An 18662-nucleotide genomic window follows, 5' to 3' on the forward strand; every position below is an offset into this window, starting at 1 on the left:
AACAAATCTTGATAAAAACTGAAATGATCAGGCTCGGCCAGGACTCAGGTGATCACCTGCGGGGGAACCTGACTTATGAATCCCTGCTGCTCTGGGACAAGGGTTTACTGACCCACTTACCCTATGCTAGAATGAGTGAACCTCTGCAGACCATATGGTTCACAAATCTACCTGTCAGGGTTGGCACAGTGACTCTGGAGGCCTCAGAACTGTAAAAGATACCCTGTAGTAGAGGAAACACAATGCTATCAACAAGTCAAAGACTTTATCAGATCGTCTACACAACCATTTTTTGTTTTTGACCTAATTAAACTGATTTACATCCTGAAGGTAAAAACAACCCTGTTGATTCCTGTTCTTCTTGTTTGTGCAGTGTGAGCACAGTATCTACTGAAATAATGTTCAGGACTAGATTGAGTTCACCATGAACAGTTTTCACTGCATGTTCTTTGATCGACATGAAATGTCATCTTCTTATAAACTCCATATAAATCAACATGTAAATATAATCTCTCTTCACCTGCAGTACCTGCTGGAGCCTCATCAAATGTTCACGGCAGTCTTTATTTGTCCCCCTTGGCTGTCTGTAGCTCTGAGGCAGGTGGGTGTTGATGTGTAAAATGTGGTGCAAATGCAGAGTGACAGGTGGAGGGTTACTGCTTAGAAGCCATATGTTTAGAGTGTAATCTCCTCGGCTGTGGCACAACAACAAATAATCCTGTCTCCCAGGCTGCTCGCTGCTCCACAAGCTGTTCACCATCATCTCATAGTGAATGAGACAGGAGGTCAGTGGGTGGTCTGGCCTCGCGTAGGGTCAGTCTGCCTGATGACGGGCTGGATTTAAAGGGATAGTTCACCCAAAATTCAAATTTCACTCATTATCTACTCACCCTCATGTTGACTAAGAGCTGTGAGAATTTTCAGAGTCCTCCATGCCTTCTCTGAGTTACGAGAAGCTGCTCGTCTGTAATGTCCCTGCTCGTCTGTAATGTCCCTCTTGTATTGGAGCCCCGACATGAGAAATTGTTCCCCCGGTCACAGGAAGAGCAGTGAACTGAGACACTGGGAGCTTCCGCTACAAACAAGCTTAAAGTATAGACTTATTTAATTTTTTTCAGAACAATTTCTCATGTCGGGGCTTCAATACAAGAGGGACATTACAGACGAGCAGTATGGAGGTATTTGGATGGTTTTTGATGTGTCTTTTTGCACGAAGAAAGTTGGTATCCATAGACAACCATTATATGGACAAATACTGCTGCACGGACCCCCCCGTAACTCAGAGAAGGAACGGAGGACTCTGAAAATTCTCACAGCTCTTAGTTGACATGAGGGTGAGTAGATAATGAGTGAAATTTGAATTTTGGGTGAACTAGCCCCTTTAAGGAAGAGTTCTTGATCCATAAACCAATAAAAAGTCACACCCTGCCCTCCTGAGGCTGAGTCAGTTTACAATATAAATGTCATTCACCTTGTTAGATGTTGTCTAGGTTTGAGGTGCTTGTTGTGTGTAACTCACTGCAGCAGGAAGGAAACTGAATGAGTGTTTTCTCTCCTCAGTGCCTGTATCCAATGGGGTGTCACACATAGAGGACGACGATGATGAAGATGAGCAGGGGGAGAAGTTTGAGTTTGAAGACAGCGATGAAGGACCTCCAGAGACGAATGAATGGAGCACGCACACAGCACAGTCAGATCTTTATGCCAAGACCAACCTGACCCAAGACACAGCAGGCCAAGGCACGGGTGAAGCCGCCAGCAGGGGGCAGCAGGGCCATGACCCCTCCTCGACCCCCCAGTGCTGCTCAGGTGGATGTTGGTACTATGGCACAATGGGGGTTTTTGGGGGCTTGTAGATTGTAAAGTAATGTTTTTATCTGTTTCATTTTGACAGATATGGAGGTCAGAGAGTCACCAGAGGGGTAAGTTATGGTGGATAAATTCCAGACTGTAAAGTACGCTTAAAAAGATTTAGCCATAGTAGCTATAATAAAAAATAAAAAATAAACTCTTTTATCTATGTGAAAGAGGCATTTTAAGTGTAATTTTTTCTGAAGGAGAATCGGTGCAATGTAGAAATAGTAAAAGCAGAGCAATGAGATCCACAAGTCCTTAAAGGTATTCAGAAAAGAAAACTGAATTTGAGCCCACTGTGGGTCTTAACATTAGTGTAATAACTCATCAGACGATGGAGCCCCAACTTTGTGCAAAATTCTATTTTCCAGTAAATCCGGGATGAAAGTGGGGTAGTTTTTTTTCACATTGGATAATGCAGGTGCACGAATTATGCGTCACGTTGCTCGCGATTCATCAAGCCAATGATATCAGGATCCGTCATCCGTCAATCAAACTTCTGAGAAAAACGAGGAGACTCGTCCTCCAGCACCGACACAAACTCTCCTCCGTCCCTACGCCACTCTCCTCCTCCAGATCCCTGCGTCCATCACTTAACCTCGCTAGCTAAGTTAGCAAGCTATAACGTAGCAAGCCTACTAGCTAACAGTTAGCTACGTTAGCTCATAGACGTTAGCTAAACACACACACACACACACACATAGAGAGCTCGGTCCCGCCCCAAACACTGAATATCCCGCCTGCTCGATGTCTTGCTCGATAACTGAGGAAGACCCTGAAGCAGCTCTACCACTGGTAACAGAGTCCTGATGATGAGAGGTGTACAGAGACAGGCAGACTGACCAAGGTCTGAGAGAGTTCACTCAGAGGTGTCGTGGCTGACAGAATTATCTGTCTACACGTGTGCTGTCACCACACTGATAAAGATTTCTACTGGATTGCTGTTTCTTAAAGGGATAGTTCACCCAAAATTGAAATTTCTTCTCTGAGTTACAGGGGGTCTCGGCGTAGCAGTGCATGTCCATATGACGGTTGCAAATGGATACCAACTGTCTTAGTAACAAAAAGACACACCAAAGAACATCCAAATACCTCCATGCTGCTCTGTAATGTCCGTGTTGTATTGAAGCCCCGAAATGCGAAATTGTCCCGAAAAAAATTAAGTAAGTCTATATTTCAAGCTTGTTTGTAGCGGAAGCTCCTCTTCCCGGTTCGTCAAATTTGGATGAACCAGGGTCTGTCCTCTTCCCAGTTCGTCCAAATTTGACGAACCGGGAAGAGGAGCTTCGAGAAGCTTCCGCTACAAAACAAGCTTAAAATATAGACTTATTTAATTTTTTTCGGGACAATTTCGCATTTCGGGGCTTCAATACAAGACAGACATTACATACGAGCAGCATGGAGGTATTTGGATGTTTTTTGGTGTGTCTTTTTGTTACGAAGACAGTTGGTATCCATTTGCAACCGTTATATGGACATGCACTGCTACGCCAAGACCCCCTGTAACTCAGAGAAGCCACGGAGGACTCTGAAACTTCTCCCAGCCCTTAGTCCACATGAGGCTGAGTAGATAATGAGTGAAATTTCAATTTTGGGTGAACTATCCCTTTAATCACACTGTAGTGTCCAATCTTCCCTGAAGATGTACAGTAGCACTTAGTAAGCAGCTGTGCTGACTAAATAGAGAAAGTGACAAGTAGCTCCTATAAAGGCAGTAAGGGTGAAATCTGAAAGGTTGTTTGACCTCGTTGCAGACGGTCCACCTCTTCTGATCTGGGAGTGACGGGAGAGTCAGAGAGTTTCTGGAAAGCGAACAATGTGTATGAAGGTAAGAATAAAAACAACATGGCCCCACATCCAGCTGTGCACAGCTGCTGGTCTGTGTGTGTACGCTCACCAAAGTGAGGATGTTTTTGTGTTGGCTTTCATTGGGGCAGTCCAGGCATCACCCCGAGCCAAGGAGTGGCTCAGTGTGGTTTCAGAGCTCACGCTGCGATTACACAAAGGTACATGACCAGTGTGTAGTGTTAGCTCTGGTAGCAGCTAGCTTGTTGCACATTGAAGATGTCTCAGGTATAACTTATCTGAACATCTCCTGTAGTTACTCCTCAAATGTCCACGGCTAGCCATCGCTAATGCTAACTGCTGGGAGTAAAAGGTTCACTGGCTGAATTTCACTGCCAGCAGTTAGCATTAGCAACAGCTAGCTGTGCTCTGCCCCATACTGTGATGTGAGCTCCTTCTCAAAGCCTACAGTATGGATCTGTGCCACCTGAACAGCAGTTCACCTGCAGCACTTGAGGGAGTGTTGAATGTGAAACTGTTCCTATGCTAGTCCTGACAGGTAACCTAACCTGTGTGTTAAACCTGTTCCCCTGTGTCATGATCTCACCTGTGGGTTATGAATGAGAATGAGTGTACAGCGATCACATGGACCCATCACCTGTCAAAAATCTAAAATCACCTGTGTTAAAGTTGGCCAACAGTGGGCACCACAGATGCTGGTAAATCTTGCCACAATTCATTTAAAGGCCCAGTGTGTAAAATGGCGGGGGGGGGGGGGCAGTGATATCAAGCCTTCAGATTCTAGTTTGCAGCGCTCACTCGCTCGTGCTCACCCCTCCCGTCAACAAAGTGACGGTGGCCACCGAGGACAAAAAAATCTGGCGTACAGACATGGCGCCACAAGATGGCAACACTCTCTAAAGCAAAGCCCTTGCTCTCTCTCTCTCTCTCTCTCTCTATATATATATATATATATAGTATATACACTATATATCGGGGGTCTCCAACATGTGGCTCACGAGCTACCAGTAGCTCGCAGCCCCTTTTCCCAGTAGTTCGCCAAAGGATTAATGAATCATACATAAATTTGAAAACTTAATCCAGGATTGTCCCTACATAGGCGCCACCTTGGTTGAAGCGTGTGTATGTGCATGTATCATCAGAACAGACATGTCCTGTGATTTTCATATTTAATAGAGGAGGGACAATACCTGAAAATAATAATTTCAGCCTATCAGTATTGTAGAAGCTAAAAACATACTATTTCCATGAAGAGTGGGAAACACAGTTTTGTTTTACTAATGTAAAGAATTAATGTTACAAAACATGAGTAGCTCTCGGCCATTGTCATTTTGTAAAAGTAGCTCTCAGAGGAAAAAAGGTTGGAGGCCCCTGCTATATATAAAAGAAGAATTATAGGGCTACGAAAACCAAACAAATTTTATTTTATAGCGATTATACAAAAATACGGATATATTCGTGGGTAGTTATATTTTACCAATAAATCTTGCCAGTTATTACACACTGGACCTTTAAAGACTGGTGGTTTTACAAACTCAAGAAATTCATGGTCTGGTCCTTTTGCATCGTGCTGTTTAAAACTGTTATTGTGTGTTTTTTGTAGGAAAGTCCTCCTGTATGACAGAGGGTGGTGTGGAGTCCAGCAGTGCAATAAATGGTTGCAGTCTGCAACAGGACTGTGCTGAGGAGAGTGAGGCCTCCTCTGCAGTCGGTCCACAGACTGAACTTCACACACCTGATGGAGACAGAGCAGACAACCAGAGCACCATGACCTGCAGCCCAGACAGTGAGGTCAGAGACCCAGAGGTCATCTATGATGACGTGCCTGCTGAAAACCTGCCGCACCCAGTGGAAGGTCAGTCCAGAACAATGTAGCGCTTTACTAGCTTTCTACAAAATATAGAAGCTCATGGAGAAGAAAATTGTAGCATGGTTGTTTTTGAAATCTGTCTTATTGCAATGGGAGAAATGTATACCATAATCTGTGTTCTCATGTTACCTAATTTTACCTAAAAAGTTTTATTTTATTTTTTTCTAGTCTGAAAGGACCAGATTGTTCTCATTATGGACAATTCTCTGTGGGGACCATTGATCTCTGTGCAAGTCTGAAGCCCTTTGTGAATGTCTTTTTTTTGTTTTTTTTAAAACTCCAAAGCCATGCCATACTGATTCAACATGAGCATTATGTAGCACTGTGGAGGACACAGTTTGATACACTAAAGGGCCAAGATATACTTGCTGTAAACTACACGTACGCGAGCTGCCACGCGTATCCTGCGTCATGTCACCTCGCGTCGATATGTGCGTTCAGTCGCAGCCGACGGACGAAGGATACACGTGTCAGCCATGATGCGCTCGCGTACGTGTAGTTTACAGCAAGTATAACGAGGGCTTAAGAGACTCAACCATGAACTGTGTTATTATATGAAACTGCTCTCTGTCTGTTTTTGCATGCATTGGCTTGTACATGCCTGTCTGTGTGTGGATGTAGATGACATCTATGAGGACATCCAGAGACCTGATCACCGTGGCTCTAATGGCTGGAGCTCCAGTGAGTTTGACAGTTATGATGAACTGTCTGACAGTGAGACTGTTCCTCCTCCAGCCCGCAGTAGCAACAGCAAGGTTTGGAGATTTTCCTTTATTCTAGAATTTTTCATATTTACAGTAAGAGTAGTTAAAGAACTTTTACTTTTACACTTCTCCTTGATTTAAACTTCACATTTAGCACTTGTATAAATGCAGGAGTGTGCAACCGAAGCAACACAGTAAAAGTGTGGTCTGTAAAATCGAAACAGTGAACTGAAAGACGACCAAGTATTGACAGAGGAATCCTGACCAGTGGAGGGTTGTAGCGTTTGTTCTGCTCAATTTAAAATAACATTTGTTGTGACAAAAATAAACCATTATTCTGTGAGCACTGAGCTAAAAAGTCCACACCGGTCCAGCCCCAAAATCACCTTGTGCAGGGGAATAACCACAGAGTCAATGCACAGTGTGAATGAAACCCAGTTTGAAGAAAAGAGGAAGTGGATTATTTCTGGCCGTCCCTCGCTCTGTCAGCACTTCTGTCTTCTGCTTCACCATGTGTTACTCCTGATGTTGGACTTTCCCCTCCTGCTCATGTGTTAGTATTTTGAAAATGACACAGTCGAATGAGCTTTCAGAGTGGAGGTGTTGTGAGATAATGAGTTACAGCTGGGCAGTAATACTGAGCGTGACTCTCAAGGAATAAGCTGCATGTTTTTATGAGCTTTGTGAAAGAAGTGATTTGTACATATGAAGAGATCAACTAATCAGTGAGGTAGGTCTCTTGATACATTCAAATGAAATAACATTGAATAAAAGAATGATGATGTTATTGACTGACATCACTCTTTGAGTCCAGATGTTTTCTGTGGTATTTTCACACACTGACCTCTGACACTGAAATCACATTTGATAAGTTTATACTGGGTGAGTCCAGATAGCCCTCTAATATTCAGTGTGTGGAAGGCTTGACCTGCACACCCTCTATTATTTCTGTAACTTTGAAAAGAAATGTGAATAGTTGATCATTTCAGACCTGTTTAGCTGTTTACCTACAGCGGATACGGTCACAGCGGTGAAGGCAGAAATTACAAATGACTCAACACAGGGTTTGAGATCGACGCTTTGGTCACAGCCTGTTCTGTTTTTTGTTTTCAAGTTGCAACATGATCTAGCTCAACAAACTGCTTTTGATGGATCTCTATGTTTTTTTCTGGGAGGGTTTGTGTTCTTGTTTCTCAGAGTGAGTCTAAACATAGTCATCCAGTATGACTTTTAGTCGATAATGATGCTGCTTTAATTACAATAAAAATGACCATTCAAATATTTGCTGTGGAGATGCTCACATATTGTTATTATTTAATCATTTTGTGCAACAAATAACTGAACAATGTAAACAACTCAGTTGCTTTGCATTGTATCAAACAAATGAGCCACAGGGGTTAGTTCCATATGGCTACTGCACTCCCTGAATGACAGGTGAGACAGGGATAGTCATTAAAAACAATGGCTTGTTTTAGTGAACCACAGGCTCATTGAGGCGATACAATAAGATGAAATAAGATTTTATTTATTGCAAATGGTAAAAAAAAAAAATAGAATATCAATATGAGGGCTGATATTGTAATGTATATGAGGAATGCTGTATTGCTTGTTTTTTTTCTTTGTTTACTGTAGTCAGGTGTGTTAATCTTGCTGTTGTTGTGCCAGCTGCCTGCAGATGTGCTGAGCTTGAAGGAGCGCTGCGCTGTCACCACCAGGGAGCTGGCAGTGCGTCTGGGTACACCCCATGTTTCCCAAATCAAACAGAGCTGTGATGCTAGGGTATGTCCCATCCTCCTATAATGTGACACGAATGTCAGATTTTACCTTTGTTGAAAAACAAAAACAAAAAACTACAGTAAACATTATTATCTGTGTTTTCCAGGTGCAGCAGTTTATGAAGGCAGCCAGAAACGGTACCAAGGATGGTTTAGAAAAGACGAGGCTGGCCATGATTCGCAAAGTGTCATTCCTGCAGAGGAAAGACTCCACAGGTACAGACACTGGTGCTGGGATTGACATGTTCATCAAATATGGTGATCAGATTTATACCAAGGCTGCAGATGTCATTTATTTATTCTTCTGCCCAATGTGAAGACACTGAGATGAAGACCCATAAAAAGTAACTCTCATTGTTGGAAATCAGACAACAGGAGCAGAGAACTAACTGAAAGCCACAAAGACTGGACAAAAAATATAAAACATGGAAGTCTCATCAAAAAAAAAAAAAAAAAAAAAAATCAAAAATTGCTGTTGAGCATTAAAATGTCAGGGAGAAAATGCTAAATGTTAAAAATAATGCTCAGTTGCTGCATACAGGCTGAATTTAAAATGAAAGCATATTTAATATTACAGGTACAAAATCAAAAGCAACATGCTGAACATGGTTTTGGAGCAGGTCTAAAGGAATGAAGTTTAATGCTGCCCAGTCTTGTTAATTGGTCAGTTAAAGCAGAAGTAAGCAATCGGGTGGTTTTGGCTAACTTCCTGTCAGCCGATGGAGTTAGCAGTCCCCGCCCTCGTCCCTACGTCACCACATTCACGCGCATCCCTTGGCTGCATACACAGAGAGGACCGCCCCTTTATGCCGTTCTCTCTCCTCATTGGATAAAGGTTGTAGGATACAAGGAAAGTTTTCTCCTCGGCTTACAGCAGAGCAGAGTGACTGACAGACCCATGTTTCAGACCAAACACTCTATAGAAGTGATTGCTGTTGGAAGATACAACTATTTAAAGAGCAACTAAACCCCTCAGTTTTGGATGACGTGCTCTAAGCTTGAAATTCAAAAAATGCCTTGATTATGGGCGGGGCTCCAGGAGCACTCTCCGATCCCCCCTCCCGCCTGCGCCGCATTCACACCACAGACTGTATATAAAAATCGTTTATTATAAACACACATCGACACTTCTGCTATAGCGCTAACGAGCTACTAACGAGCGACTCTAACAGCACTAGTAGCGTGGACACTACTAGGAGAGGACGCCGGAGCCGTGACACAGTGCATCTACAGCCGATCCGCTGGTCACCGGCTCCGCAGCCGTCAGCCGCAGCAGAGCCGTTAGCCGCAGCAGAGCAGCTAGAGTAGCTAGAGTGCCTAGCAGCCGTTAGCCGCAGCAGAGCAGCTAGAGTGCCTAGCAGCCGTTAGCCGCAGCAGAGCAGCTAGAGTGCCTAGCAGCCGTTAGCCGCAGGATAGCAGCTAGAGTGCCTAGCAGCCGTTAGCCGCAGCAGAGCAGCTAGAGTGCCTAGTAGCCGTTAGCTGCAGGAGAGCAGCTAGAGTGCCTAGCAGCCGTTAGCCGCAGGAGAGCAGCTAGAGTGCCTAGCAGCCGTTAGCCGCAGCAGAGCCGTTAGCCGCAGCAGAGCAGCTAGAGTGCCTAGCAGCCGTTAGCCACAGCAGAACCGTTAGCCGCAGCAGAGCAGCTAGAGCATAGACTAGAGTGCCTAGCAGCGGCAGGCAGCAGCCGGTGCTGATTGGTCGGGGAGCTAGTGGCCGGTGACGAAAGCGACCTCTAAAACGTCATCGACCTCCATCTCAGCCAATAGAAAAATTTGATTGTAATAGCCGTGTTTCAACCCATAGAGGGCAGTCACTCTTCCATTATTACTACAAAATACACCAAATTGAAATATTTTGACTAAAATGTCAAAAGTTGGACCAGAATCAATCGACAACACTACTTCATACCCAAATATATTTGTTTTCAGCAGAAAAAAATGGTTTAGGGGTTTAGTTGCTCTTTAAGACTAAATAGCACTAAATGCTATTCTTAACACAAACATTCCGCTTACTTCTGCTTTAAGAGATGTGACTGCTAAAAAACTTACATATAGCTGATATAAGGCTGTTATTGTGTACATGTCTGTAACAACCACCTGAACAGACTGTGTGTAATGAAGTGACTGTGTTCCATTTTGCAGGTGAGGGAAAGGATGACATGGGTTACATGGACGTGTCTGTGTGTGAGTTCAAGCACCCTCCAGCACAACTGTGCCCCATGCCAGAGGGGCTCAGCAGCCAACAGGTGTGTAACCATGGGAGTGAATGTATTTGGCCAAAGGCAAATGACCAGTTCATCATAAAATGCCAGTCAGTGTTTTTTAAAATAAGGGAAAAATTAAACCATGGATTTATTCCATTTATTTGTAGAGGTGAATATAATTTCTGGTTATTGTATTACAATCATGACAGTTTCATTGCTTCTAATCATAACTTTAGTGTCATATTTGTAACATTTTTTATTTGTATTTTATTTTATTCATTTCGGACATGTTAGTTAAATCAGACTTCATCACACTTCATCTCAGTTTAAGTAATACAGCAACATGGCCGAAAGGGAAAATGGGAGAAGCAAAAGTGTATCTAGTCCCGCCTCCGGTACCCTCAGAATACATTCTCTTCATCAAAATTTTTCTTTTGACGTTCCAACATTGTCTGGCATGTCTCAGTCTTGTATTCGTGTGGTCCAATGGCAGAGATCGATTGCAGTGATTTGAGCAGCTCGTGGACCAATTGATTATCCTTATTGGTGCTGAATTCTTCAGTTCATTGTTGTTCTTCAGTTCATTATTTGGGTACACAGTGGCTATTGTTATCAACCCATACCATCTAGACACAGACACAGTGCCTGCAGATTCATGTCTCTGACCTTAATCAGTCCTCATTGTAAATCATTCTGCAGCAGTCTAGGATCAATTGAACATATTTCTTTTTGAAAACGCACAGGTTTCCTGATTTTTTAACCTCGTCATCCAAGTTATTCCACTGTCTGACCCCAGTAACCGAGATGGAAAAGGATTTTAATGTAGTTTGCACCCTTTTCTGCCTGAATATCATGTTTCCTCTCAGATTGTGTCTCATCTCTCTATCTATAAATAGTGCTTGTAGGTTGTGCGGGAGGCTTTTGTTGGTAGCCTTGTACATAAACTGTAATGTGCGATAGTTTATTAAGTCATATAATTTGAGGAATTTTGCTTTGATAAATAACTGGTTTGTGTGTGCCCTGTAATTGGCATAATGTAAAATTATCACAGCTCTTTTTTGGAGTATTACAGTAACAAGGTGTATGTTGCTTTTATACGTTTATACATATATAAATTATTCTTCAAGTATGCAACTGGTATAAATGACCAGTTATCACTGTGTAGTCTTGAGCTTTAATCCCAAGAGTTGTAGACAGGACGACACCTTTAGCTGAAATGGGGTTTTTCTTTGTTGAACATGTGCAGGAACATGTTGAATTTCATATGGTTTAACACCGGTCAGGGCAGAAGCAAAGTAGAAGCCACTGCAGTAAATTAGTGACTGAAAACTGTAGCATGACTAAAAAGAGAAAGTGAGAGTAGCAAAGTGGTGGCCTGGGTACATGCAATGCAGGACATGACATTCAGTCAAGATGTGGCCGTGGCTATGACTGTTACTCTGTTACTTTGATACTGTGACTCTATTACTATGACTGGTACTGGGGCTCTGTTACTCTGACTCTATTCCTCTGACTCATTTACTATGACCAAAGACGGTTTATAAACCAAGACCTTCAATGACGAGTCAGCTTCCTGTATGATGTCACGTGGTCTTCTGCAGGGCCACGCCCCTTTAGGGAGACCAGAGGCAGCATAGAATGTATTGACTCCAATGGGACAATTTAACGTGAACACAGATTATGGTCGAGTCTTTCTCCCCACAGTCACTGAAGTAAATTTTGGACTCATTTTTCACAAGCCACATCTCTTCTGAACAGTTTGACACCAAAATGGCAATTTTCAGACGGACACATCAGGAGAAAATCCACTTTGTTCAAGACCTGTCTCTGTCTCTACGACACACTCTCGCCAGATTTGGCACAGATCTCCTAGGCAACGTCAAACAAACGGCCGCGAACTTCCGTGAAAATGATTTAAATTATTTTTGTCATGCTAAATATGACTGTTGGTAGTGTAAATATTTAATGTTATCATAAGAAAATATAAACATCTCACTTTCATCTACCTACAAATTGTATAAATCCACACACACGTTCACAGACGAGGTGGGGTGACGGTTGGCCACGCCCATTTAGAGAGACAGGAAGTGTCATATCATTGGAGCAGCCGCTCATGGAGTATCTTTCCATATATTGAAAATCTTTGCTATGACTCTGTTATTGTCATTCTCTTACTTTATTGTCTGTTACACTGACCCTTTTGCCATGACTGTCTCTCAGTGCCTTGATTATACTGTTACTGTTTCTCTGTAACTTGGTGACTCTGTTACTGTGATTCTTTAGATTTGACTCCTTTAATCAATGCATTGACAACGGTTATCAAATAGTTAATCGATGTTATTGAAGGTTTATCCCAAATTTGAGTGTCACTCTGTCCCACAGGTTGTCAGACGTCTCATCCTCAGCTCCATTGTTCAGAGTGAGAGCAGCTACCTAGACTCTCTGAAGAGAGTCCTCCAGGTGAGTCCCATCTGTCCTCGGCTAACAGGACCAACACTGCATGCAGGGTGGGAAGGCTTCATTACTGGGTGGTCAAGTAAACATACAGGATTGACCAGCTGGTTGTTCAGCTGTCTCAGCAGCGTTGGTGTCTGCTGACTTTTTTGTATTTTCAAGGTTTCAGTTCTTCACTCATGTGTAGAAGAGATTGTGCATCACTTTGTCCATTACAACAGCAGTGATGGTTATGTTAGGTCATGGTTCCTGTCTTTCTGAATTAGGGCAATGTCAGTTTGTTACTTTAAAGTATTGACAGGTCATTATTTAGCTATTAAGAAATGAATCACATCAACAAGTGTCCTGTTGAAAGCGCTGTGCAGTAAAGGGCATGTGAGGACAAAAGGAAAGAGAAACATGCTGTGTTTGCTCTATAATCCTGCAGTCAACCAATTTAACCAGAGATGTACAGTAAACCAAGCTGAGCTGTCTCTGTCTGCCAGGAGTACCAGAGGCCTCTGTTGGAGACACACAACTGGATCCTGAGCCCCAAGAAGGTGCGTCAGATCTTTCACCGTCTGCCGGAGATCCACCAGTGTCACTCCATGTTCCAGATCGCCCTGGCCTCCCGGGTGGCTGAGTGGGATCACAGCGAGACCATTGGAGACCTGTTTGTAGCCTCGGTCAGTCATAAGCACATTTTTCTTGTCATTGATTCTTTCTTCATTTCCGTCCTTGCACTTTTTCCCCCTCTGAGTAAGAGCGTTTACTGGGTGAGACCTACTGCCCTGAAAGAATGGGCCATCTAGTTAAATTCTTCCTTTTGTTGGCAAATTATCTCATTTTTAATCTGAAGTAAAAATGTAGTTGACAGTATTTACAGCTAAGGATTTTAGTGTTCACTTTGTTACGTCCTACTGTCAAAGTGTTGTGTAGCTACAGCTACCAGTTGATATATGCTTGTAGTTTTACAAATAAAATTGGAATAATCAGGTCAGATTTTTTTTTAAAATTGGAAATCAAACATTAGAATTGCAGCCTGTGCGTCTCCAATCAATCACTTCTCAACCAGCTGCTGAATCCTGAGTCCTGACTTTAAACTCTTTTCTCCACAGTTCTCAAAGTCCATGGTGCTGAACGTGTACAGTGACTACATCAACAACTTCACCAATGCAATGGCGCTGATCAAGAAGGCCTGCATGTCTAAACCTGCATTCTTGGACTTTCTCAAGGTGTGCCCCCAACACACACTAACCTGTAACCTGTTCAAAAAGCTTGTACTTCACTATTATGCATTATTACATAAGGCACACAGGAAGGGGTTTTAGAGGGTAGACAGACAGATTAGAGAGAAGACAAAGAGAAAGAAAGAAAGAAAGAAAGAAAGAAAGAAAGAAAGAAAGAAAGAAAGAAAGAAAGAAAGAAAGAAAGAAAGAAAGAAAGAGACTGTAAAACATACAGTATGAAAACTGTAGACAATTAGAGTCTATTTGAAATATTTATCTTAGTTTAATAGAGATTGGTATAATTCCGTCTATAGTGGAGCATCCAGCTACACCACCACACCCTCAGTATCCCTCCTCATGTAACCACACATTACTGCAGCACTCACCAAATCGTCTTTATGTGCCTTTCAGAAGAAGCAAGCGTCGAGTCCAGACAGAATCACTCTGTACGGCCTGATGGTCAAACCCATCCAACGCTTCCCTCAGTTCATCCTGCTGCTGCAGGTGAGTCACTGACACCACTGGTCACTAGGGGTGTGACCTGTCCATGTGCCCGTGTGTGTGTGTGTGTGTGTGTGTGTGTGTGTGTGTAAGTGCGTGTGCGCAAGCCAGAGAGACAGAGAGAGAGAGAGAGTCGCGGCCGCCACAGAGTCATTAATTAATGGTAAACGCTGGATGCGCTGGTTGATAAGTTTCGTTTTTACTGAGGAGGAACCATGAAGAACTCAGCTGTGATTGAAAAGAAAAGCACCTAAACCAAGTAGAGTAGAGTTATCACTGTGTAGTGGAAAGGGATGCAAAGTAATGGTAACTGGTAGTGGAAACCCTGTTTTAACCTATGGTTTTAACATTTAAAAAAAAGAAAGAAAGGAAATCTGGCGAGATCTTGTGGCACGAGACCAATCACACCCCTACTGGTCACACCTGTCTCTCTGTCGTGCTCATCTCAACCACGTGAGCCATAACAAAACAGCTGCGTTTGTTCACACCTGGCTTTACAGTGTGTCTGGATCTAACTTCTGGATCTGTGCTAAAACAACTTGGCTACATGTGGTCCAGATCACACCTGTATATGGTGTGAGTGACCACACCTCCAATGTGTCCTCAACGTCTCACAGGTGCTTTAACACCTGTATTTAGAGCTGTTCACTTGTGATCAGATCGTCTGATGGTTTTGACATGATGATGACAAATCTTTCTTCTTACGGATCAACACTGGAAATACAACACAGGAGAAGACACCTGTCCACACCTGTCCACACCTTAAGGCTGTACTGACATGTGGTTGAAAATGACTCATGTTTGATGTGATAATGACGTACGGTATAAATCACAGTTTTAATGTGTTCCCATGTCAGACAGGTCCCTCTTCAATAATCCAAACCATGCATAGAAATACAGTCAGTCCATGCGCATCACCAGACACTTTTTACTGGGGCACGTGTCCCAGTAAACATGCGCTGTGCTCTCCTGTAAAATTCTCAATAAAATTTCTGAGTGAGTCTATTTTTCATCACAGGATAATATCCCCCCCCCTGCGCTATGACTGACCTGATGCGTCTAGGAGTGGTTGACAGCTCCTTATTTTTTTTTTATTTTTTTTTTTAGCACTTGTAATGATAAAGACACGTCAAACCAGCCATTCCTATTAGGAGAGCCAAATGCCTGACGCGCGAGTCCGCGACGATCTACTGGCACTGACGCACCTGTCTTTATATCGAACTCAGCATGAGAGAGAAGCTCTGCTCTACCTTATTTCCATCTCACCCCACACACCTCGACCTACGGCTTGTGTAGAAAGTGAGTAGGCCTAAACGTGAAGACGTACAGCGCGATGGAGAGAGAGAGAAAAAAAGGATCATACAGTAGGCTACAGCGCGCACTGCACACCAGCTGATCCGCCGCTCCTCTGAGTGAAATGTACAAGTTAGTCAGATAAATAATAACATGTCCCAAACCAAAAGGTGGCAAAGACTGACGAGTTTTGTTTTATTTTACCGGACCATGCCGACGCTGAGAGTGACAAAGTGACAGCTGACGCCCCCCCCCCATGTGTGTGTGTGTGTGTGTGTGTCTGACTCAATTGGATCTTCTTGAGGTGAAAGGTTGTACAAATGCTGAACATTTTGCAGATGGGTTTAAGTCTGCACTAATGGTATTGGCAGCATGCATAGCTGTGTGCCTCTTGCTATAGTGTTATTATTAATAACTTCTTTTTGTTGTTGTGAATATCAGAATATATTCGACACACCTGGGAGCTTTTGAACTACTGCTCCCTTCTCACTTTCTTTAAAAACTGTCCAGTATCCAGGTATTTATTTCACAGTCACACTGGTTGAATTTTGGCTAAAAAGTACTGAATCAATTTCAAGTCACTGAATTGTATTGGATCTTATCTTTCTAAATGAACCAATATCTCCTTGAATTGTATTGGCAACCACAAATCTTGATTAAAATCGAATCGTTGTTTTAACAAATCCTACCCTATATAATTGTATTTTTTATTTTTGTAAAATTTATTTTTGATGAAGGACTTGATTATGTTTGAATGAAAAAACTCTGTTCATGCATGTGAATTTAAATACCATCACCATAGTGCATTTGTAAGTTTGAGTGGTAATATTATAGTGAGGCTGCTGTGTGTGTAGGTGTCCGTGGGGGGGGGGGGGGGGGGGGCTGTGCCCCTGTAAACCTGCAGGCCTACCAACACCCCTGCTTGTGACCCAAGCTGAGCTGACATGTGACCTGCCTGTTCACTCAGGAAGTGTAAAGAAAGTGACAGTATGTGAGTTGTGCCCTGCTGCCGACCGACTGCCTCCACTGGAATATTTGGTTTCATTTCAAGTCCTTAACTGCTGCTCTGAAACTCTGTGTTGGAGTTTCTGACAGGAGGAAGTGAAAGACAGTCATGTCTCTGCTGCTGTGCATTATGGGTCCTGAATGGAAAAAAAAAACCTCTAAATCTCTGCCCCTTGGCTTCATCAGGTTTTTGAATTGGACTACCGCACTCACACAGTGCCCTGTAGTCTTTATAGTGGAAACCACATTCATACAGCACCTCACACTCACACTCCTGTGGGTCAAACCACTGACGTTCCAGTTAGTGAACCACTCATAGTTTTATAAAAAAAATAGCTTTGTCATGATTTCCTATCTGTTATGGATCCCCTCTCACACTGGGATCTGTCTGCCAGGAATGATCTCTAAGTGTAAGTGCATCAGAGGAAAGCTGGAGAACTTTAGTGCTGTCCATTTATCATGAACCATTTACCAATAACATCTTCCTTATATTTACAAATTATAATGAATATAATAAAAAAATGAAAACTTTTCAGTCAGTGATTGGTTTAGATGAAAAATTGTGCTGAAGAATCATCCGAAGAGGACATTGATCATTATAAGTGTGAATCAGAACCAGAATTATGGTTCACTTCACTTATTCTCTTGGGTTGAAATGTCTCTCTGATATCAATCAATACATTTTCAAAGTCACTCAAAAAAAAAGTTTGACAAGGAGTGTAGAAAATTAAGTGGAAGTCAATAATGGATTATGTGGGGAATGTCTATAGAGTGCCAATTCTAGCCCCTCCTCACCACCTCTATAGTAAGCCCCTGTAGTAACCCTCTTTTAATGGTGGTGTTGTTTTATCAGGACATGTTGAAGAACACTCCAAAGTCCCACGCTGACCGGCTGCCCCTGCAGCTCGCCCTCACTGAGCTGGAGACTCTGGCCGAGAAACTCAACGAGCAGAAGCGAGTGGCTGATCAGGAGGCTGAGATCCAGCAGCTGGCCCACAGCCTCGGGGACCGCGCCTTCAACAAGGTTACACGCATGGGATTAATACACACATCTACAATTCAGTGGAGCTGGAGCTATTTACACCATGCAGTGTATAAACTTTAACACTGAAATACACAAGCTGGATGGGCCTCCATAAATCTGTTCAGAGACTCTTTACATGGTTCTTGGGTTCAGCTGAACTGGGTTCCGTTTACTGTCCATATGCCGCTTCACTAACTGTCCTTCAACTTCATGTTGATGTGGCTGCAGCTTTTGCCAACACATAGATCAGGAATAGAGTGGTCGCGACGCTAACTGACTCATCCACTTTGACTGGATGTGTGATCAATGATCTGCTGTGGTCACTGAGCCTCTTGTGTTTCCAGCTGCTGACCCCGGAGCAGAGGCAGCTGATCCAGTGTGAGCTGCTGACTGAAATTGTTTATGGTGACAACGGCCAAGTCCTCAAGTCCAAGGAGAGGAAGGTCTTCCTGCTCAATGACACCCTGATCTGTGCCAACATCAACCTCAAGTAAGAAGAAGTCAGTCTGTGTTATCTCCTCTAAATGAGTGTTTCCACTTGTGTGTTTCAGCGTTCTTGCAACAGAGGTATTATGGAGCGTGGGGATGGGTGTGGATTAGATGTTTCCAGCAGGCTAAAAGCAAACCCCTCCCTCCCTTCAGTCATTTTTTTAGTGTAAATAATTGCAGCTGTATGTTTTTTATGTATTTCCACTGTTTCTTCACATTTTCATAGTAAATACTTTACCCTATTGTTGAATTTTTCTTTTTATATTTAGGCTATCTGACCTGCAGTACTTTCATGTGTAATCAATGTTGGGGATTTGCATAGGAGTTTGGTGATTGACAATAATTATTAAGCATTAATAATCAATAAGCAGGTCAACTAATTTATTAATTATTGAGTTTAATTGATAAATTAATAAAGTTAGGATTAGCGGTATTGACTAATAATTACTAGAAAAAAAAAAGAATAGTTGTATTATTAA

General features: G+C 42.8%; 1 protein-coding gene across 1 annotated transcript in view; it reads left to right on the plus strand.

Annotated features, from left to right (window-relative positions):
- Positions 1-18662, plus strand: part of LOC146983904 (rho guanine nucleotide exchange factor 10-like protein) — a 70673-nt gene that overhangs the window by 7942 nt on the left and 44069 nt on the right. Inside the window, exons 3-16 of the mRNA XM_085780691.1 lie at positions 1561-1809; positions 1895-1922; positions 3609-3682; positions 5264-5515; positions 6152-6285; positions 7900-8013; positions 8117-8225; positions 10148-10251; positions 12592-12669; positions 13149-13328; positions 13761-13877; positions 14283-14375; positions 17524-17694; positions 18039-18184. Of these exons, the coding sequence (XP_085636817.1) occupies positions 1561-1809; positions 1895-1922; positions 3609-3682; positions 5264-5515; positions 6152-6285; positions 7900-8013; positions 8117-8225; positions 10148-10251; positions 12592-12669; positions 13149-13328; positions 13761-13877; positions 14283-14375; positions 17524-17694; positions 18039-18184 (1849 nt within the window). The remainder of the gene's footprint in view (positions 1-1560; positions 1810-1894; positions 1923-3608; positions 3683-5263; positions 5516-6151; positions 6286-7899; positions 8014-8116; positions 8226-10147; positions 10252-12591; positions 12670-13148; positions 13329-13760; positions 13878-14282; positions 14376-17523; positions 17695-18038; positions 18185-18662) is intronic.

The sequence above is a fragment of the Trachurus japonicus genome, chromosome 7 (genome assembly GCF_045865225.1).
Source record: "Trachurus japonicus isolate A0001 chromosome 7, Traja_1.0".
Lineage (NCBI taxonomy): Eukaryota > Metazoa > Chordata > Actinopteri > Carangiformes > Carangidae > Trachurus > Trachurus japonicus.